General features: G+C 46.2%; 1 protein-coding gene across 4 annotated transcripts in view; it reads left to right on the top strand.

The window, feature by feature from the left end:
• Positions 1-1,417: 1,417 nt before the first annotated feature.
• TFCP2L1 (transcription factor CP2 like 1) overlaps positions 1,418-23,473 on the top strand; it is a 68,254-nt gene continuing 46,198 nt past the window's right edge. Inside the window, exons 1-3 of one of the 4 annotated variants that reach the window (XM_043488232.1) lie at positions 1,418-1,663; positions 2,282-2,311; positions 4,987-5,138. In XM_043488232.1, the coding sequence (XP_043344167.1) occupies positions 1,602-1,663; positions 2,282-2,311; positions 4,987-5,138 (244 nt within the window). In that variant the 5' untranslated portion in view covers positions 1,418-1,601. The remainder of the gene's footprint in view (positions 1,664-2,281; positions 2,312-4,986; positions 5,139-23,473) is intronic. The other 3 variants (XM_043488233.1, XM_043488234.1, XM_043488235.1) reach the window with 3 other exon arrangements.

A 23,473-nucleotide genomic window follows, 5' to 3' on the forward strand; every position in this document is an offset into this window, starting at 1 on the left:
ACAGAGTCCTTGGGGGCGGGGGGGGGTGGCGGGGGTGGAGTGCTGAGGGCTGTCTGCTCTGCTTCCATCCTGGAAGCGGGATCTGAGTGACAGGAGAGCAGTGGGGAGGTGGTGGTCACTAAGAGCTTCCCAGAAGGGGTGGCCCGCCAGCTGTCGCCGTGGTTGGAGGGAGGGGAGCTGGAGAGCAGACTGAGGGTGGATCTGACTCACCTCCATGCTGGGGGAGCTGGAGTTCTGGGTCCCTGTTTCCAAGGGACACCATTTCATTCCGTTAACACCCAGGGAGAGAACACAGCTCATTCCGGCCAGGCAGTGGTGGTGGGGGTGTGGCTCTCGCTGGATGCAGGTCATGGTGCTAACTAACTGCTGCACCCCCATGACCCACTGTCCACACTCCTTCCAGACTGATCTTTACAAAAACAAATATGCAACGCCTCTGCTGAAAATACAAATTAGATTAAAACCCCAGCTCCTGCTTTGCTAGGGCCTGGGAGTCCCTCTTTGATCTGCCCTGCCCATCACTCCCACCTTACCTCCTGAGTTTTCCTGTGGGTCACCCAGCCTCAGACCATGCCCAGGTAGGTCAGCCTCAGGGCCTTGCCAACTACCGCTGCCTCTGCCTGGAACCACTTTCCTTCCGGATGTTCACAGAAGCGCTTCCTGTGAATTTAGAAGGCTTCAGCTCAATGTCACCTCCTCCAGGAGGCTTTCTCTGATTACTCACTTGAGGCATTCCTTTTTCATATTTACTCAGCAAATATTTATGGAGCACTCCCTATGTACCGGGCTTCCTGGTGGCTCATATGATAAAGAATCCCCCTGCAACGGGGGAGACCTGGGTTCGATCCTTGGGTTGGGAAGATCCCCTGGAGGCCAGCATAGCAACCCACTCCAGTATTCTTGGCTGGAGAATCCAATGGACAGAGGAGCCTGGCGGGCTACAGTCCATGGGGTCGCAGAGTCGGACATGACTGAGCGACTAAACGCAGCCCAGCAGCACCATGTCCCAAGCACTTTCCCAGGAGATAGGGATAACAGGGTGAGCTAGAAAGTCCAAACCTTGTCCTCTTGGAGATCATACGACATTGGGAAAGAGATCAATACTCAAGTGTAGATGAAAACAAAACACGATTTCTCAGAGTGCTGTGAAAAAGCGAGAGCAAGTTAAGGGGACAGCGCGCCGGGGTCGGGGTCTCGGACATCCAAGCTCACAGCCTTCTCACCCTAGCCACGGCGAGGTTCTGGGAGCGGGAAGACAGCAGGGCTGCGGGGACGGTTACCTGGGCCCCACCCTCGAGGGCGGGATACGGGTAGTGCCTGGCCAGGTCCCCGCCCGCAGCCAGCCGCGCTGCACGCTCGCGGTCGCCGCCCTGGAGGCGCGCTCGCTCCCGGGAAGGGCGCGCTGGTGCGGGTCACCAGGTGAGGCGGCCGCGCGGCCTGCGGGCGGGTCCGGACGGGGCCCCGCCCCGCGGGCCGGCCATAAATGCGCAGGGCGGGCGGCCGCCGCGGTGAGAGCGCTGCAGGCAGGTGACCGAGAGGTCGGCTCGCCCCGCGTCCCGTCCGCCGCGCGCCTGGGTCGGGCCGGGCTCGGAGCCCCAGCCATGCTGTTCTGGCACACCCAGCCCGAGCACTACAACCAGCACAACCCCGGCAGCTACCTGCGGTAAGGGGCTCGGGCCGGGTCCGCGGGCCGGGAGAGGAGCGGCGGGGCCGGGGACCCCGGGCGCCCCCGCCGCCTGCTTACTCTCTGCCCTTTGGGGACTGAGGGAGATCCGCCCAGACTCCAGCCTGGGACCGACAGACCGACCCTGGCGGGACCCGACGCTCGCTCGGAGTTGCGGGCCCGCGCGGGAGGCGGGTTCGCAGAGCCTAGTGCTCGCGGGGCTACTCCCCCGACGACCCCGGGCGGGCGCGGAGCGCGCATTTCTGGTCGCAATCTCCTCGGGGTCTTTCCACCTCCGCGTTTCTCCTGTCCCCGCTCGCGTCGAAGAGGAGACTTCCTGCCGTCGGTCTGGAGCTGTCCCGGGAAGTCCAGTCCCCTGCTCTTTGCCCCTCTCCGCCCGGGTCCCGCTCCGAGCCTCGCGTCCTCTCCAGTGTCCTTGGTCCGCCCGAGGGGCGAGCGGGCTGCGAGCGCGGCCCTGCGCTCCGCCTAGCGGACCTGCAGGGGGGCGGGCGGGGGCTCGGGAGGGGCCGGGTGCCCCCTCCCACCAGGTGGTCTTGGTGTAAGGGTCCGAGGCCCGCACGTTGATTGCCCTTGATGGAAATCTTTCTTCTTCTGCAGGGATTTGACTAGTGCTCTTCAGAGGGAAAAGTAAGTCCTGCCTGTTTTGCAAAGTTCTCTCTCCCGTCCCCTTGAAGGAAGTGGCACCCCCGTTAGCTTCAGTTCCTGGAGGATTGTTTTTCCCTGTTGTGCAGCTGGCCGGGTACTAATGGGCAGTCATTTCACTTTCTGAACTCGCCTGAACCAGCTTTAGCCTGTCTTTATTTCCATCCTAGTCACAGTTTATGAAATGTGCCTAATTTAACCCAAAGGGCATTTGATGTGAGCTCAGAGAAAGTGAACCGTTGGCCAGACCACCCCACAGAGAGAGCTGTCCTGCCTGCTTTATTTTATTTTTGACCCCCAGAAGTTCCAACCAGATTTAACAGTACAGGTGATGTGGAAATCCTAGCTTTGATAGATATTTGTCCAGTAGTCTTCTCTGAAGACAGCCCAATTCCAGCAGGCAAAGGAGTGGTTGGGTATAAGTGATGTGTCTGCTGTGTTTTATTCATGGGCAAGAGAGGTAGGAGGTGGCGTTAAGCCTAGGGCTTTAATTAAGGACTTATGTCTCACTGCAGACCATGGTGATCCACCAGAGGCAGGCTGCTCTGGGAGGTGTTAAGCCCATCAGGCAGATTTTTTTTTTTTTTCCTGCATTGTGTGGTATATGGAATTTTAGTTCACTGACCAGGGATTGAACTCGAGTCCCCTGCAGTGGAAGCGGTGAGTCTTAACCACTGTACCTCCAGGGAGTTCCCCACTGGGCAGATGTTAATCTCTGGCAGAAGATTGTGTCCATTGACTTACCCGAAATGCTACAATGGAATACATTTTTATTGTACCACAGGATGCAATTTTAATTGTAATTTTGCCTCAATTTTAGTTTGTAGCGATTCGGTTTGTTGCCATACCTTACCAATGACTTTGAAGGTGACCCTGAGTGAAGAAGTGAGTGTATGTAAAACTTCCTGGACACTGAAAATGTCATCCCTTTAGGGAATAATTCTCCTCTTGAACTAGAGGTGCCCTTACTTTAAAAGTTTGGTATTGCATTCATCCTGGTGAAGTGGTTGGGAATTGGGGTGAAAGGTGCCATAAGGCCAGATGGGTTTCTGGGGTCATTTGGGGACCATGGATAAAGAGTCATTTGGTACACACTCTCTTTTTTATGTTACTTCTTGGAAGCCAGGGCTTTCACACTTGGAGAGGGTGACCTTGATGGATGCCACAGGGAGGGTCCATGAACATGCCCCTGGTCCCCCTAGAGTGAAGAAGATCTTGTTCTTTTGCTTGGCTTGTGCATTTAATTTTGGTCATCTCATCACTGTGCAGCATTTCTGCAAGTTGTCTGACCTTACTGGGGTGGTGGCCTGTACTCCCTTCTTCCCTGCTTCTGTTTGATGTTCTGGTGACTTTTATTCCTCAGCAGATAAGGATACCAGGATTGAAATAAGTTACTGTTGAGTGATGGTTCTTCCCCCAACCCTGGCTGTCCCCAACCTTTTTTTTTTTAATTTAAAGGCAGCAGCCCATGGATTATTAACTTAACATGGCCTGGGAAAACATGAAATTATGCAATCCCCTGGGAATCAGATCTCTCTGCTTCTCCCCCATTCCTGGATAACCACTTAGACTGGGCCTGTGCCTCAGTCTGGCCACGGGAAGGCATGAGGTAGGGGACCCAGGGCAGTGGGTGGTGGCAGGGGCGGCCCTCCACATGAGCCACAGCTGGGCTTTTCCTTCTGAAAATTGGTCTGACATGCTGGGGTATGTGCCTGGCTTGTGTTTTCGATACTTGTTTTTGGTATTGTATGAGGAATAGATTGTATCAGTGACTCTGCTGTTTACGTAGTAAAGTGGGGTCAGTGAATCTGATTCAGCACCCGGGACACTCGGAGGGTGGAGGCTTATCAAGATAAGGGCACAGGACCTTTTTTTTTGGCGCCAGTGTCCACACCATAATCTCTTCATAATCCAGAGAGCTTAACCAAGTAAGTCCCTCCTGCTTGCAGGTCATTCATGTTCTCAAAGATTTCGTTTTTCCTTGGGGATGCACTTAAAAAAACACATCTAGAAATAAGTTCTCCAGTCCTAGGCTGATGTGAAGCTGATTTTTTGGATCTGATGGGAAATTTTGTTTAGAGGCGGAGGAAAAGAATCTTTGAGCATCTCAGTATTTTCCGTTTGGATGAGAAAACTGAATTGAAACCATGATTGTTCTTGTTTTGCATTTAAGAGATATTAGCATGACCCTTAAAATAGGGTTTATGGGCCAGCTGTCCTTTCTTTTTAGAAGTGTGGAAGTAGGTCTCAGTTTTTATGAGTGAAGTAGACAGTTTCTGTATTTGCATGGTGTACAGAGCCTAGAGGACAGGATTGTCTTGGTCTGAGATGTGACCAATAGCTAGAAGAGTTTATTTAAAAAAATAAAAAATTTTGTCCGAGTTCTTGTTATAAAAGCCAGACTCTTGCAGATGGAAACCACGCGACATCTGAATAAACCTCGCAAAGGTCACGGAATGAAAGTAGGATCGTCCAGGATTGGTCTCCTCCGTTGGAAAGCATTTTAGAGTGTTGGCGACGCCGTGTAGGGAGCTGAGCCTGCTCGCTGGCTGGGCTGGCTGTGCGGCCCCTGGTGCTGCCCGAGGTTGGCCGCTCAGTCCTGCCTTTGCACGCGGGCTCCGGGGGCCCTGCTCCTGACCGCTCCCTCCTGTGTGTTGCAGCGACGTCCTTGCTCTGCCCATCTTCAAGCAGGAGGAGCCGCAGCTGTCCCCCGAGAACGAGGCCCGCCTGCCGCCCCTGCAGTATGTGCTGTGCGCTGCCACGTCCCCGGCTGTGAAGCTGCACGAGGAGACCTTGACCTACCTCAACCAAGGTGGTGCTGGGGCGCCGCGCCGGGTGGAGCCTGGGGGCTGAGGGTGCCACCCAGCCGCGGGGAGTCGGCCTGAATGACTCGTGCGGGCCTGTTTCCTCGTCAGGGTGGGAGAGGTGGGGTTTGGGAAGGGGCTTCTGGTGTCAGATGGCATCCGTTTCCTAGCTGTGAGACTTCCCAGCCTCAGTGTTTTCTTCCCCAAAAGCGGACACATCAGCTGTGTCGCACTCAGGCCAAACGGCGTTTCACATTCCTCGTGTGGGCCCTGCAGGGAGCAGATGATGCTCAGTGAACGGCGGCCGTGGTTATACTTGCTGTTTGCTGGGGCCACACCTGGTGCCCTTTCCTGGACACAGATTGAGCACCTTTGGGGTACGGGGTCAGCTGCCCTTTCTGGAACTGCACCTGTCAGTGATGGGAAGGCCAGTCCTTGAGGCTGGATCCCACATGTGCGAGGCAGCAGCAGCCCTTTGCAGCGATGGGGACGAGCGTGCTCACCGTGTCCTGGGAGACGGGGCCCGGGGTTTGGACTTGGCATCCGATCCCAGCCCTTCCCAGCTCTGACTTCCCCTCGGAGCCTCGGTGTGTCCACGTGCGGCATGAGAAGTGTTATTTTGTGACATTGGAGAGCATGAAGGTGTGTGAAGCGGTTTCCATTTCTGATGTTCTTTATCAGGACACATGGCCCCGTGGCCTAACCCATGACCTCTCTGTGGTTTTTGTGTGGTTACGTGTCTGCGTTGATTGTCCTTCCTGCCCAGATCACCTCAGAGGCCCTGGCATCTGGTGGAATCATTGCTCCTCCGTTTCAAATGGGAAGAGCCAAGGAGCTGGGGGATGCAGGGCTTTCTGGAGGGAGGCGGTGGTGGGGCAGCGGTGTGGTTACCATTTATCTTACGCGGGCGGCTTCCTTTCTGTAGAACTTTGACTCCCTGATTTGGGGAACGGAAGTCCAGATGGGGTCGGGGCGGGATGGAAGTCCAGCCTGCCATCAGGCTTACCTCTGACAGCCCAACCTGCCCGCTTCTGGGCCAGGAAGGAGCTCAGAATTAGCAGGTGGCTCTGTGTCTGCCTCTGGATGTGGCAGGGGATGGGCATGCTAATCCCTGTGAGTGGCTCAGCGGCCTCAGCGGGCCCCCAGGCCAGGCTCAGGCAGTCTCGGGCACCCAGCTCAGGCCCCGAGGTCTGTGTTCCGTCTGCTGAGGCCGGGGACCCCTGATGGCAGGTGCCCTGGCTGGAGGGAGAATACCTGTGTGTCTGTGCTTGTTTGTGGAATGGCTTTGGCCATTTTCCTTTCTCTTTCATGGAAGGTCAGATGCTACCAACTGATGTACCCTCAGGCAGCGGCCGTCCTCCCCTGGGCCTCTGCTGTCCTGCCTAAGTGTCGCGTGAAGAAGCTGGGCGATGTTCACAGAGCGCTGGGGTCTGGGGTGGTTCTTGCTCCTGGCCTGTCGTGGGGTCCGAGGCCCTGCTGGACCTGCTGCTGGTCCAGGGTGCCCACCTCTCCCGCCGCTCCCCACCCGATCTGTAAGGCCTTTACTGTCTCCCCCATCTACCTTCCACCCCTTACCTCCTTTCTTTAATCAGTCACCTTTGGGCAATGTTTGACAGTCAACACTCATCTTTTTAAAAGAGTTATCCTTTGCTCAATATAGATAAGTTGAAAGAGAGGCAAAAAGAGCTGCCCAGCGGTTAAATTTGGTGTATTTATTTTAGATCTTCTTTTTTAGTTATATGTTCCCGATTATTGAAAATAATACGTGTTCATCAGATAGGTAACCAGTCAGAACCTGTAGCACAGGGGACTCTATTCAGTGTTCTATAATGGCTTATATGAGAAAAGAATCTTAAAACAAGTGGATATATGTATATGTGTAACTGATTCACTTAGCTATACATGGGAAACTAAAACAACATCGTAAATCAACTATACTCCAATGAAAATTTAAAAAAAAGAAAACAATACATGTTCATTATAGAAAATTTGGGTCATTTAAAAAGCATAAGTTAAAAATTAAATTGAAATCTCTAATTTCACCTGAGAGCCATTGCTAACCATATTTCTACATATTTGCATATGTAAAATTAAAATTATTACAGTGCTGCAGATATATGCCCTGTTTTCTTTGTTTACTATATTTATGAGCTTTTCTCGTGTTATTAAAAATGCTCTGAGAACTTATATTTTTGTAATGGTTGCATGGTATTTCAGAGTTCTATTAACTTTGACTAGTCTCATGGTATGAATACTTAGTTTTCAGTTGTCTTTGTGTGAAATGTTGATTATTATTTTAGATGAATATAAATTAGAGGTACACTTACTGGCTCAAAGGAGTTAAGTAAGGCTTTTGCTACATCTTACCAAATTGACTTCTCAGCTGAATGTACCGATTTACAAGGTAGCCAGTAGGGTATGTTTTACTGTCTCTTATATTGGATATTGTTGGTTTTCACCTCATTAGTGAAACAGGATTTAATCTTAAACTAGCATTTATATCATTGCTAATGTGGCTGAATATTTAAAAATATATTTATTGATCTTTTAAATTTCTCCATCAGTTATGTTCATATTCTTCACACACTTTTTTACTGGGATGGTTCTATCTTACTGATTGTAACAGCCTACCCTATATGAAGAATATCATATATTTTTTTGTGATATATTTATGTATGTGATAATTATATTTATTTTGTGATAATTAGATTTATGTGTGAGATATATATCATGATTTTTTTCAGTATAAATATTGATTTTCAGTATATATTATCAAACCTTTTCAGTTTTCTAAAATAATTTTTCTTTTATGTTTAGAATGCCTGCCTACCCCAAAATCAGCTTAGTGGTTTCCTAAATTTCATGTTTCTAAATTTTTACAGTGCAATGCACTTGGAAGTCTTCTGGAAATATAATGTCATTTAGTGATACTTTGGATTATTACTGCATAAAATATATGTATTTATTTTTTTCCCTAGCCTTACCAGTGGGATTTATACTTTCATACGTTGCACTGGAAATTTGTGATGTGATGTAACAGTCTACGTTTATTTATTTTTCTAAATAGTTAACCTACTGGTTGACACCTGTTTTATCTCTTATTCTCACTGGTTTAAATGCCACTCTGAAACATTTGAAAAGCCATATTCTAAAGTATTAGTCCAGAAACAGACCCTTGTATATGTTTGTGCTATACCACCTGATATTCACTGATTCTTGCCCCATTTCTAGTTGCACTAATTATAGCTTGGAAATATGTCTCTTAGACATTTTCAATCACTTATTCTTATAGATAGATTTTTATAGCCATTGAATCTTCCTTCTATACTTAAACTTTTTTAATGAGATTATATGCTTTATAAAGTTGTTTTTTGCTTTTATTAAATACTTTTCTTATAACATTTTCTATTATAAACTCAAACACCACTTAAAATGTCTGCATCTGGATTATGATTAATAAATTTCTTCTTCCACATTAGCTTCTGAGCTCATCAAGGACTTCATTTCCTTTATCTTTGTCTTCTCCCAGGCTAGGATTCTATCCAGTACAGAACAAAAGTTGAAGGAATAAAAAAAAAATAAAATGTCTCCATATTATTTCACTATTTTATGTTGTTATTTGGGACAGATTATTGTCATAACTCCCTGGTGGTTCAATTGGTAAAAAGAATCTGCCTGCAATGCAGGAAACCGCCTGCAATGCAGGAGATCCTGTTCGATCCCTGGTTCAGGATGATCCCTTGGAGAAGGAAATGGCAACCCACTCCAGTATTCTTGCCTGGAGAATTCCATGGACAGAGGAGCCTGGTGGGTCACAGTCTGTGAGGTCCCAAGAGTCTGACCCAGTTTAGTGACTACACCACCACCACATGGGAGGAAATACACAATGTAATCATTTGAGTGTCTCTCAGAATGGAAGCTCTGTGAGGGTAGAGCCATGTCTTTGTGTTGAACATTGTATCTTCTGTGTTAAGCTTGGGGCCTTGAGAGTAGTTGTTCTGTGAATATTCAGAAAATTAAACAATAGGCATGATTGAGACTTCCCTGGCAATCCAGTGGTTAGGACTCCACACGTGCACTGCAGAGGGCATGGGTGGGTTCCATCCCTGGTTGGGTAACTGAGATTGTGCATGCCATGCAGCAGGGCTGCGGGCGGGGTGGGGAAAGACATGATTTGTTTCCACTTTCTCTTTACTCTTTCTTGCCCTCTCTTTATGTGTTTTATTTTTTGCTGCTCTTGTCGGTATCCCTGTACTGGATATCTTTTTCAGTGTACCTTATTTAAAGTAGCTTCTATGTCTATGTCACATGACAAGTAAGCATCAGTTTTTTTAAAATAATAGTTTTGACATATCAGTCAATAGTCAAATTTTCTGTTTCATTAAACATTAAGCATTTAAGGTTTCTTGCATTGGCTCTATAATGTTTAGGTCACTATCTCTCTGAGGCCATTCCATGTCTTCTTTCTTGTAATGGTGTATTTAAGGTTCTCTGAAAACAGGGAAGGGATGCTGCTGTTATTTACTCACTTAAGTTGTGTCCAACTCTTTGTGACCCCATGGACTGCCACACACCAGGCTTCCCTGTCTTTTACTGTCTCCCGGAGTTTGTTCAGATTCATCACCATTGAGTCGATGATGCCATTCAAGCATCTCATTCTCTGTCACCCACTTCTACTCCTGCCCTCAACTCTTTCCCAGCATTAGGGTTTTTTCCAGTGAGTCCACTCTTCGAATCAGGTGGCCAAAGTATTGGAGTTTCAACTTCAGCATCAGTCCTTCTAATGAATAGTCAGTGTTGATTTCCTTTAGGATTGACTGGTTGGATTTTCTTGCTGTCCAAGGGACTCTCCAGAGTCTTCTCCAGCACCACCAGCACTTTTGAACCATCAGTTCTTTGGCGCTCAACCTTCTTTATTGTCTAACTCTCATATCCATACATGACTACTGATATGGACCTTTGTCAGCAAAATAATGTCTCTGCTTTTTAATATGCTATCTAGGTTTGTCATAGCTTTTCTTCCAAGGAGCAGGCATCTTTTAGTTTCATGGCTACAGTTACCATCCACAGTGATTTTGGAGCCCAAGAAAATAAAATCTGCTACTGTTTCCATTTTCTCCCCATCTATTTGCCGTGAAGTGATGGGACCAGATGCCATGATCTTCATTTTTGAATGTTGAGTTTTAAGCCAGATTTTTCACTCTCCTCTTTCACCTTCATCAAGAGGCTCTTTAGTTCTGCTTTGCTTTCTGCCATAAAGTGGTATCATCTGCATATCTGAGGTTATTGATGTTTCTCCCAGGAATCTTGATTCCAGTTTGTGATTCATTTAGCCTTGCATTTTGCATGATGTACTTTGCAAATAAGTTAAATAAGCAGAGTGACAATATACAGCCTTGATGTACTCTTTTCCCGATTTTGAACCAGTTGTTGTTCCATGTCCAGTTCTAACTGTTGCTTCTTGACTTGCATACAGATATCTCAGGAGGCAGGTCAGGTGGTCTGGTATTCCTATCTCTTGAAGAATTTTCCACCATTTGTTGTGATCCACACAAAGGCTTTAGCATAGTCAATGAAGCAGAAGTAGATGCTTTTCTGGAATTCTGTTGCTTTTTCTATGATGCAACAGATGTTGGCAATTTGATCTCTGGTTCATCTGCCTTTTCTAGATCCAGTTTGTATATCTGGAAGTTCTTGGTTCACGTACTATTGATCCTAGCTTGAAGGATTTTGAGCATTACCTTACTAGCATGTGAAATGAGTGCAATTGTTGAGGTAGTTTGAACATTCTTTGGCATTGCACTTCTTTGGGATTGGAATGAAAATTGACCTTTTCCAGTCCTGTAGCCATTGCTGAGTTTTCCAAATTTGCTGGCATAATGAATGAAGCACTTTAATAGCATCATCTTTTAGGATTTTAAATAGATCAGCTGGAATTCCATCACCTCCACTAGCTTTGTTTGTAGTAATGCTTCCTAAGGCCCTCTTGACTGAACACTGCAGGATGTCTGGCTCTAGATGAGCGACCACACAATCATGTTATTCAGGTCATTAAGACCATTTTTTATAGTTCTTCTGTATACTCTTGCCACCTCTTGTTATTCACTTCTGCTTCTGTTAGGTCCTTGCCATTTCTGTTCCTTATTGTGCCCATCTTTGCATGAAATGTTTCCTTGATATCTCTAATTTTCTTGAAGAGATGTCTAGTCTTTCCCATTCTGCTGTTTTCCTCTGTTTCTCTGCATTGTTCATGTAAGAAGGATGCTGGATCTGTAAATCACAGAGTCATTTAAACCATTGGATACTCATTTCTCAGCACAGTGTCAGTCCATTGCCTCACATCATGACTTGGATAAGGTGTGTTGCTTGTGAGTGTTCTGTCATCAACCCCAGTGACTAATTTTTTATGCAGTGAAAACGGTTTGAGCAGCAAAGTTTGTGCTCTTCCTCTGAAATGGAGTCCTAAGGAGAAGGGGCAGATAGCAGTTGAAGGGAGGTCCACAAACTCCAGGCCAACCTCTTTGTCAGTGACCAAAGGTCACTGTGGAGACATCTTTCCTGAAGACTGGAGCCAGAGGGAAGAGATGAAGTAGGTGGTGGGGGAGGAGTCAGGAAGATCAGAAGAAAGAGAACCTCAGGCAATCTGTGTAGGGAATTCTGGCTTTGAGATAAGAACAAGTTTGCAAGCATGGCTTGTTATGGAGAAAGCTTTGGTATTTCCTACCAAAACAACTCTTAAATCTTAAATACAGTTATGGATTTTTCCAGGAGTCTTAAGTTCATTCATGGAATAAAACTTCCGGTCCATTGGAAGGAGAGGATAGTTTAGTGACAGAAAAACCATGTCCAAAGGCAAGAATGGGCAGGGTGGGGGTGCAATTATGCATACTATTTGTGAAGAATCCTAAGCGATTCAGTATGACTAGGGTTTGGAACCCAAGGAGGAGTGTGAATGACTGGAGAGGTAGACCAGAAGGCCAAGATCTCCAACTGCCTTGTTGAGGTTGAGCTGTTGGGTAGCCCCCATGGGCAAGTCATTTACCTCCCAGTGCCTCTGACTCCTCATATATAAAATGAAGGAAGTAAAACCTCTACTAGGTAGGTAAAATGAGTTAATGCAGAAAGAACACTGAAAACAGTGTCTGGCACATGCGTGAGTCCTCAGTCGTGTCTGACTTTTTGTGACCCCATGGACCCCACCAGACTCCTCTTTCCATGGGATATCCCAGGCAAGAATACTGGAATACGTTGCCATTTCCTCCTCCAGGGGATCTCCCTGATTGAGGAATTGAGCCTGTGTCTCCTTCGTCTCCTGCGTTGACAGGAGGATTCTTTACCACGGTGCCACCTGGGAAGCACAGAGTAACCATTCACATATTAGCCGTTGTTAATAATGAAGTGGATATATGTTTCCCCTATCCTATTTGAAAGCTAATGTGGTCATCACATTGGGACTTTGAATTTTTTTTTTTTTTCTGGTTTAATCTTTCTTTTCCTAATTGAAAGATTAACATAAGGTTGGTTCTAGAACTAAGAACTGTACCCCTTAGAATTGAAAAATGGTAGCTTTGGGCAGATTAAAGGCAGGAGGAAGGCCTGCTGAACTTTTCTGTTAGTTCTTCGGTCATTGTACAACAAAATAATAGACATAACCCGCAGGGGACATTCCTATTCAGAGTGTTAAAATACTGTCTTTAAAACTGTGATTACAGGAAATACTGGACTCCTTCCTCCATGATGTGAGCTGTTGTGTTAGGGGTACTTTAATTGCAAGGTGGGGACCCTAGGCTTTAAAATTCCCAAAGCACTTCCTGGTGTTCTTTTTTGAGTAATCCTCGTAAAGTGTATTATTCCCATTTTATAGGCTGAGAGAGGTGGCAAACTCAGGCAAGCTTGGGGAGCAGCTGAGCATTGGTGTGATCTTGAAGGGAGTTCTGAAGGGGTAGGCACTCGCTTTTCCCAGGGACTCCTTCATAGGCAGGGTTCTAGGCTGGCGCTTCCAGGAGCTGTGTCTGCCACCTGGAGCTCCTGATGCAGCTCTGAGGGAGGGAATACGAGCTTTACAGGGGAGAAGGGCAGGAAGCGAAGGACCCGTAATGGAGCCGGAGGAAAATGCCTCCTGGAACAGCATCAAAACCCCATAATCAGTTTCTCCTGCCCCACCCCCATCCCTCCTGCTCTCCAGCCACCTGACCTGAGGGAATGGCCGAAGATAAGCGCTGCCAGCAGGAAGTCTCGTTTTCTGGGATCCTGGAAGTGAGGCGACCTCTGCTCTGGGGGCATCACTTAGCCGCTCAGACCCCGGTTTCCTCATCTGTGGAATTGAGCCAGGTTTCATTTTGTGGGTTGCCTTGCAAATTAAGTGAAGAACTAACGTCTGGAAAATAGAAAGCCATAGATTTTCCCCTCTCCCCAATTATATCCGTAACTTTGAATTTAAGGAATGAGGCAAATGATTAGTTACTTTGCTATCCTTCCTCCTTAGCTGAAGTTTTCTTCCCAGATTAATTTTTAGCCTGAAGTTTGGGAATATAAACTGAGGAAACCAAATGATCCTTAAATACATTACTTTTTATTTTTTAATACTTTCTCTCTTATTCTTTGCTGAGTATAGAAATAGCACATATTTCTTGTAAAACAGAACAGCCAAACAGTACAGAAATTTGTACTGTAAATAGCTTCTCATAATTCCACTTCCCAGATTTTTCTTAGTCATAGGTTAAACCATATATGCCTAATCTTATAGTCATACATTAATCAATGTATGTCTAATTATATAGACACACATACGTATGCTCTTATAGGAATGTGTTTGTCTCTTTTTTTGGTAAGAGATCTTATTATGTATACTATTTTGGCAATTCCCCGTCCCCCCACAAACAATGTATCCTCAAAATCTTTCCATGTGGGTACATTAAAAACAAGCAAACAAGCTGATCTGGCATCACCAACTCAATGGGCATGAGTTTGAGTAAACTCTGGAAGCTGGTGATGGACAGGGAGGCCTGGCGTGCTGCGATTCATGGGGTCGCAAAGGGTCGGACATGACTGAGCGACTGAACTGAACTGAACTGAACTGATACAAAAAAGATCTTCACAACCCAGATAATCACAATGGTGTGATCACTTACCTAGAGCCAGACATCCTGGAATGTGAAGTCAAGTGAGTCTTAGGAAGCATCACTATGAACAGAGCTAGTGGACTTGATGGAATTCCAGTTGAGCTATGTAAAATCCTAAAAGATGATGCTGTGAAAATGCTACATAGTCAATAAAGCAGAAGTAGATGTTTTTCTGGAACTTTCTTGCTTTTCAATGATCCAACAGATGTTGGCAATTTGATATCTGGTTCCTCTGCCTTTTCCAAATCCAGCTTGAACATTTGGAAGTTCACGGTTCACATACTGTTGAAGCCTGGCTTGGAAAATTTTGAGCATTACTTTGCTAGCATGTGAGATGAGTGCAATTGTGCGGTAGTTTGAGCATGTGGGTACATTAAAAACAAGCAAACAAGCTGATCTTCCCCTGGGTCTTTCTGATCCATTGTATGGATGTTGCGTAATTTGTTCTCTTGAGGAACATTAGGATTGTTCCCATTTTTTCATAATTACACCCAGCACTCCAGTGATCATCCATGTACACATATCTTTATGCTTAAACAAGGAGTGAGAATATCTGTATAATCAATATCTAGAAATAGAACAGCTGCCCCCAATCCCTCCCAGCATCAGGGTCTTGTCCAATGAGTCAGCTCCTCTCCTCAGGTGGCCAAAGTACTGGAGTTTCAGCCTCAGCATCAGTCCTTCCAATGAACACCCAGGACTGATCTCCTTTAGGATGGACTTGGTTGGATCTCCTTGCAGTCCAGGGGACTCTCAAGAGTCTTCTCCAACACCACAGTTCAAAAGCATCAATTTTTCGGTGCTCAGCTTTCTTTATAGTCCGACTCTCACATCCATACATGACCACTGGAAAAACCATAGCCTTGACCAGATGGACCTTTGTTGGCAAAGTAATGTCTCTGCTTTTTAATATGCTATCTGGGTTGGTCATAACTGGTGATGGGACCAGATGCCATGATCTTTTTTTATATAGTTCTGTGTATTCTTGACACCTCTTCTTAATATCTTCTGCTTTTGTTAGGTCCATACTATTTCTGTCCTTTACTGTGCCCATCATTGCATGAAATGTTCCCTTGGTATTTCTAATTTTCTTGAACAGGTCTCTAGTCTTTCCCATTCTGTTGTCATCCTCTGTTTCTTTGCATTGATTACTGAGGAAGGCTTTCTTATCTCTCCTTGCTATTCTTTGGAACTCTGCATTCAAATGGGAATATCTTTCCTTTTCTGCTTTGCCTTTCACTTCTCTTCTTTTCTCAGCTATTTGTAAGGCCTCCTCAGACAACCATTTTGCCTTTCTTTATCTTGGGGATGGTCTTGATCACTGTCTCCTGTACAGTATCACAAACCTCCATCCATAGTTCTTCAGGCACTCTGTCATATCTAACCCCTTGAATCTATTTGTCACTTCCACTGTATGTAAGGGATTTGATTTAGGTCATAGTTGAATGATATAGTGGTTTTCCCTACTTTCTTCAATTTAAGTCTGAATTTGGCAATAAGGAGTTCATGATCTGAGCCACAGTCAGATCCCGGTTTTCTTTTTGCTGACTGTGTAGAGCTTCTCCATCTTTGACTGCAAAGAATATAACCAATCTGAAATCGGTATTGACCATCTGGTGATGTCCATGTGTAAACTCCAGGAGTTGGTGATAGACAGGGAGTCCTGTGTCCTGCCATCCATGGGGTCGAAAAGAGTCAGACACGATTGAGTGACTGAACTGACTGACTGATGGGCTCTTTGCCTACTTGGGATAATGTGTTAGACATATTTTCCCACACTTTCATATATTTTATTCATTTTGCTTTCACTTGCTTCTTTATTTTACATGGTAAAAGGCCTTCTCCGCTTTAAGATCTTAATATTCACCTGCTTTTTTTTCCTGAAAAAAATATTTTTTTGGCGTGGAGTGAAAGTGCTGAGTGCTAACCACTGGACTGTCAGGGAATTCCCTTTTTTTGTTAATTTTTTAAAATGAATTTTAATTTTTTAAAATTCATTCTTTAATTGGAGGAAAATTGCTTTCCAATGTTGTGTTTTCTGCCATACAACAACACACCCCAGCCATAATTATACGTATTTCACCTCCCTCTTGAGCCTTCCTCTCCTCGCCCCACCCTCTAGGGCATCACAGAGGCCAGGCTGGGCTCCACAGCAGCTTCTCAGCAGGTACCGGTTTTACACGTGGTGGTGTGTATACCCTGCTGCTACTTTCTCCATTCCTCCCACTCTCTCCTCCTACTGGGTCCACAGGTCCAGCCTCTGTATCTGTGTCTGCATTCCCTCCCTGCGGTTCAGTTCAGTTCAGTTCAGTCGCTCAGTCGTGTCTGACTCTTTGCGACCTCACAGACTGCCGCACGCCAGGCCTCCCTGTCCATCACCAACCCCAGAGTTTACTCAAACTCATGTCCATTGAGTCGGTGATGCCATCCAGCCATCTCATCCTCTGTCGTCCCCTTCTCCTCCCACCTACAATCTTTCCCAGCATCAGGGTCTTTTCAAATGTGTCAGTTCCTCGCATCAGGTGGCCAATGTACTGGAGTTTCAGCTTTAGCATCAGTCCTTCCAGTGAACACCCAGGACTGATCTCCTTTAGGATGGACTGGTTGGATCTCCTTGCAGTCCCGGGGACTCTCAAGAGTCTTCTCCAACACCACAGTTCAAAAGCATCAATTTTTCGGTGCTCAGCTTTCTTTATAGTCCGACTCTCACATCCATGCATGACTGCTAGAAAAACCATAGCCTTGACTAGACCGACCTTTGTTGGTAAAGTAATGTCTCTGCTTTTAAATATGCTGTCTAGGTTGGTCATAACTTTTATTCCAAGGAGCAAGTGCTAACTACTGGACCACCAGGGAATTCCTTTTTTTAAACATTAAAAAAAAATTTTTTTTTATTCACCTGTTTTTTAGAAAAAAATTCCCCCTAGTCTTTCATACTTTGGAACTTATTTTTGTGTAAGGAATGAGGTGAATCCAACTCTGTTACTTTTCAAGTAACTATCATTTGTCCCATAATAACTTATTGAATACTTTCATTTGGTAGACTATGTAGCCATAAAAAGCATGAGGTGGCTCCTTATGTGTATCCGTGAAGGATATTCAACATGTGCTATTAAATTAAAAAAAAAACAAAAACAAAAACCTTTGTCTCTGTTGGTAACACCAGTTTGGATAACACTAAATTAACCATTCTTAGGGACTTGGTAGCAGATTGAAAGCCAGGTGGAGCTGGCTATACCCATGTTCAATTCCTGGCTGTCTGTCCTCTTGCGTTACTGAAATTGTCACCTGTGTTTTCTGTAAAATATGGAACAACTTAATGTGTTGTCTTGAGAGTTAATTGAGGTATTTGTTGTTGTTTGTTTTCTTTTTGCTGTGCCAGTATACTTTATCTGGGCTCCATAAAGTTTAGAAATGTTTTCTCAGCAAAGAATATTGTAAACCATATGACAAAGCTTAGAAAAATCCCAACAAAATAAGGAACAAATGTTTTCCCAAATGTCAATTCCTCATAATTCATCTATAAATTAATCAGTTAATAAAAATACTTAGAAGTTAGCTTGGGTTTTGATTTTTGTTGATTGGGTTTTTAGAATTTCTTTGTTTCTTAAAACCAGTCAACATTTACTGAAATACCTCGGAGGTTCCTTGTACAGATTTCTTACAGTTCAGCATGTAGAAAATGATTTTTAATGTTTCAGATGTCTTCTTTTGGTCATGTCAAGCATCAGTTATGCTTTAAGCAACAGTGGACCATTTAGTTAAGCTAGAGTGCTTAGGCAGTTTAGTGCACAGTCTAAGAAACTGAGAATGATATATTAAAAATCTATATTCTATGTTGACTAAAAAAAACGCACAACTTAAGAACTGAGAGTTTTATTTGACAGACTTTCTAAGGACGTGAGCCTGTTACACAGTCTCTCAGATTGTTCTGAGGGACTGCTCTGAAGAGGTGGTGGAGGAGCCAGGGTATATAGGCGTTTTTGCAACAAAAACCAGGTAGTGGGAACATCAAACAATTACTGTTGGTTAAAGAAAATTAGGCATCCTAAGTTAAGGAGTTTGCCACTCTTCTATGTACGGGAAGATGCAGGAGTCTGGGCTCACTGAGATCATTCCTTCAATGTGCACCTCAGCTATCTGGGGCCAGCATTCTGAGCTTTCTCATCCTGAGTCCCCTCGGGGCGCACCGCTGGCGAGGGTGAGGCAGCTGCAGTGTGAGGACTTGATGACTGTAACGTCCTGTGTTTACTGATACGGCAGAACTTCCCAGGTGGCTCAGTGGAAAATAACCCTCTTGCCGTTGCAGGAGATGCAAGAGACGTGAGTTTGATCCCTGGGCTGGGGAGATCCTCTGGAGGAGGATATGGCAAGCCACTCCAGTATTCTTGCCTGGAAAATTCTGTGGACAGAGGAGCCTGGCAGGCTACAGTCCATGGGGTTTCAAAGACTTGGACATGACTGAGCACACACACACACACACACACACACACGGCAGGAAACAGTTTTTCATTAACATCTAGAAACACTATGTCCGAAATTACAATATGAGAGCAAATGCAGCATCCATGGAGTGAAGCTGGCCTCCATCAGGATTAATTTAAAGAGAAGAGAGACATCATCTGTCCTGCCATGCTGGTGCATTTTCAGAGGTTGGCTGTAAATCTGAATCCAGCCTCCACATTACCCTGAGTCATCAAGCCCTTGTAGCTTACCCCTCATGCTCCCTTGGGGACGTGATGATGCGGGGGATGTCCTGGTCTCTTTTCAGTGGAGGTTTTATTATTTTTCAGGTATTATGAGGCCAAAAGATAAGGAGACATTCCCATGGAAAAGACAGTTCCTTACTCATGGTTCTGGAGTGTAGCACTATAGGGAGGGGGACCGGGGTCAGTCAGGAAGCAGAAGGATCACACGGAGAATAAGACCCTTTTGCATGGTTTCTAGGGGAAGAAATGGGTGAGGCAGAGCAAGCAGGGTTAGGATCGGCTTTGTGGCAAGAAGGTTGTCCCTGGGTGTCTGGTCCTCATTAGTCTCTGGAGCTGTTGATGCAGGGGATTGGTGGCCTAGAGCATGATGTTCTGAAAGCCTGAAAGAAGAGGAGGTTGGGGTGTGGACTCTAGGCTGGTTGGTTTGCATTTGTAAAGCATACTCTAGGCCTGTATACATTCTTTTTGATATTCTTTTCCATTATGTTTTCTCATAGGATATTGAGTATAGTTCCCTGTGCTATATAGTACGACCTTGTTGTTTATCTGTTCCCTGTATAATAGTTTGCATCTGCTCACCCCGAACTCCCAATCCATCTCTCCCTCAACATCCTCTCCATTGGCAACCACAGGTGTGTTTTCTATGTCTGTGACTCTCCAACAAACTTTCTTGAGCTCTTTTCTCATGGGAGCTGATCCATCTTTCATTTCCCCGGATCTTTGGTCGTCTTCCTGGAGGAGTCAGGTTTTGGTGTGTTCATACACTCTGAGAAGCTTCTGTTTCTAAACAGTAAATTCCCTCACGCACTGGTTTTCTGCAAAGTTACATTTCATGTTTATGGTGGAATTCAGGCAGAGTTGAGTTTCAGCTGGAATTTTGGAATCTCACTGTGTCCCTATGGATTTTCACACTGAGGAGATGCCTATTCTGGTTGGAGACTTTGCACTTGAACTGAAAATGCTATCAGCATTTGATTTTCTTCACGCCACTTTAAAAAATACTCTGCTTTTCTCTCTCTAGATTTTTACAGGAAATATTTAATTTAACAGAATCACTGAGTTTCTTCAGAATGACCTCTGAGTGACAATATTAGTCTGCATCTTCTCACTCCCTCTTTTTGACTGATGTCAAGTTGCCATCATTCGTGAAATCTCTCAGGAGAGCAAGTGAGCTTATCATCTTCAGAGATTTTAGCTGCCTCCTTTTATCATTGCCTTCCCATTCCCTTTGTGTGAAGTTCCCCAGCACTTTTTGTGTTCCTTTCGCTCTCCCATCTTTTCTTTCCTTAAGAATATGCTCTACGTTCTTCAGAGATGTCTTTATCTTGTTTTGGGCCCCAGTCACTTGGGACTGTTTTGATGCCTCTGCAGGTGATAGTATCTGGCATTCCAGATGAGCCATCATCACTCCAGAGAATGAATTTCTGGGGACCTGCATTCTGTTCTCAGTCAAGATGCAAAGGTGGACCTAGTTGCATCTTTATTAAGTGCTCCCAGCATTCAGCAGCAGAGTTTGTAACTTCTGAGGACTCACCCCGCTGCAGTGAACTTGAAGGCTTCTGTGATGAGTCTGATCTGCTCATTGACTTGACACATTCTTCAGCTTGGGCAGAAAAGCTTTTGGCTAGCTTGATTTTCCTCTCCCCCCTCCAAAGTATCTTGGCTTTTTACTGTAAAACCAGTCAAAGCAGCGCATCCCCAAGTTTCCAGGAGAAGGTCAAAGGGACTGGCCCCTCAAGCCCTTAATTCAGACAGCCTCATTGGAATACTTCTGATCAGAGCAGTTCTGCCCCTGGTCAGTGGCATGGGGGCTCCACCTGTCCACCCAGAGCCTTGAGGGTCTTACTCCTGAACCAAACATGGGCCTGGCCGCCAGGACAGACCTTCAGTGGCCGGGGGGGGGGGGGGGGCGGCCGCCAGGACAGACCTTCAGTGGCCGGGGGGGTGGCGGAGGGGGCTGCGGGAGGGGTGCCAGGTTTAATTGACTTCACTCTGGTCACTGCACAGGTCGGAAGCCTTATAACTTGTTTAGCATTGTAGAAAGTTAGTCAAATTTAAGTGGGTCTCTGTAAGTATTATTTCCCTCGGCCACTAAATTTGGCTGTTTGGAGGGAAGGGGAGCAGGAAAAAAGGTCAGGAGTAGAGGGACCCACTTTGCTCTGTGCAGATGGGCTCCTGAGTTAGGTTTCAGGGACCACTGAAGTCTGATTAGAGTTACTAACTTAGAAGAATGTATATAATCTTTTTTTTGGTGGGGGGTGGAGGGGGAATTGTGCCCCATGGCTTCTCTGACCAGGGATAAAACCCAGGCCCTCAGCAGTGAAAGCATGGAATCCTAACCTCTGCACCACCAGGGAGTTCCCAGAAGAATGTGTATAGAAAACAAACTTATTATTACCAAAGCAGACAGGTGGGGGCCAGGTGAGGGGGAAGAGGAGAGGTATAAACTAGGAGTTTGAGATGAACAGATACAAACTACAGTATATAAAATAAATAACAAAGCAACTATACTCAGTATCTTATAATAAACTGCAGTGGGAAAGAATCGGAGAAAGAATAGACGTATGATATAGATATTTGTATAACTGGATCACTTTGTTGTATAGCAGAAACACACAACACTATAAATGAATATACTGCAACTTAAAAGAATGTATATGAATTCTTTTTTCTGACTGAGGAAAGTTTTTTGTGCCTCTCTTTAAAAAAAAAAAAACTATTTACTTATTTGGCTGCACTGGGTCTTAGCTGTGGCATGCAGGATCTTTAGTTGTATCATGTGAACTCTTAGTTGCCTGTGGGATCTTATCGCCCGACCAGGGATGGAACCCAGGCCCCACGTTGGGAGTGAGAAGTCTTAGCTGCTGGACCACCGGAGAAGTCTGTGTGTCTTGCTTTAGAGGAGTCGCTGTACTCCAGTAGGTGCCATGATCATGCCAAGCTTTTCCTTTCCTAAGAGAAGGAAGAAGCCCAAAGGAAACATGGAGTGTTTCCAGGCCTTGCAGTTAGCTAAGGGCTGGGCCCGTCGTGAGCCCCTGGCTGAACAGGGAGGGGAAGAAGTGCTTCTTTGTGTTAATTAGGAGCTGGGGTCCCCCATCTCGTTCTCCTTCTCTGGACTCTTGTGTCCCTCTTGGCTGTTTCCCCCCGGGATACTCTTCCTTGCAAAGCCCTCCAGCAAAGAAACTGACTGTTTGGGTTGGTATAGTCTTGGTTGGAGGCCAGAGGTAGACAGCTGGCCTCCCTTGCTCCCTTCTACTCTACCCCTCACCTGTTTTATGCAGGAATGTCCTGTGGATTCCTTGAGAGGCATCTATCTCATCCCACCCCTCTGACTGATGGGGAAAGAGGGGTCTAGGGGGTAGAACTGACTTGCCGGCGTGTGGCATGGGTTCCTGGCAGTCTGTTAGAGAGCAGTCCTGTCTTCTCTCCGTAGCAGCCCCGGGGCAGTGTCTGGGCCTTGGACCGCTAGCATCGGAGTCACCTGGGATGTATGTTTCCTGCCAGGTTAGAGCTGGCAGGGGCAGGAATCTGTGTAAACTATCCTGTGGTTGATATTTATGTATCCTAGGGTTCAAGAACCCCTGCCTTAAGAATACTGCTGTTTTCCATTTCTTCCAGAAAGAGACAGCTGGGCTTTCTTTTATTATTTTTTAAATTTGTTGGCTGCGCCACATGGCATGTGAGATCTTCGTTCCCCCCCAAGGGGTCAAACCCACAACCCCTGCAGGGGAAGCTTGGAGCGTTAGCCACTGGACCATCAGAAGTCCAAGGACTCCTGTGCCTTCTGAAGACACGTCGAGCCCGTCCCCACTCGAGGCCGTGTGCCCTGCAGGCGGAGGGCTCTCCTCTGCCCAGCCAGATGTTCTCTGCTCAGGCAGACTTGGGAATTCCTCGACATTCCTCTCATGGGGAGAACACATGGTCTCCATCCAGTGACCAGGCCCTGGAAGCTCCCATTTGGGGGGTTCGGGAATGATATGAGTCCTCAGTGGGAAGGAGAAACCATCCCTGCTCTGGGAATTCACAGAGGTGGACCGGAGGAGATTGCTGAAGTATTAGGGCTGGAAGGGCCTGAGATGCCATCTCTCCTGCCCTGCTCCTGAGAACGTCCATGGACCAGCGGCACCTGAAACCTGGTTAGAAATGCAGAACCTGGGGTCTGCTACAGGATATCTGATTCAGAAGCTGCATTTCCCTGCAAGTGACCAGGTAATTGATGAATGTATTAAAGCTTGAGGGCCTTCCCTCGTGCCCCAGTGGTTAAGAATCCGCCTGTCAATGCAGGGGACATGGGTTCAATCCCTGGCCAGGGAACTAAGATCCCACATGGAGAGGGGCAGCTAAGCCTGTGCACCACGGCAACTGAAGCCTGTGTACCTAGAGCCTGTGCGCCACAGTAGGAGAAGCTACCACGGTGAGTAACCTGCTCACCGCAATGAAGAGGAGCCCCAGCTTGCCGCAACTAGAGAAGGCTGGTGCACAGCCGCGATGACCCAGCACAGCCATAAATAA

This window comes from Cervus canadensis, chromosome 15, assembly GCF_019320065.1.
Source record: "Cervus canadensis isolate Bull #8, Minnesota chromosome 15, ASM1932006v1, whole genome shotgun sequence".
Taxonomy (NCBI): Eukaryota; Metazoa; Chordata; class Mammalia; order Artiodactyla; family Cervidae; genus Cervus; species Cervus canadensis.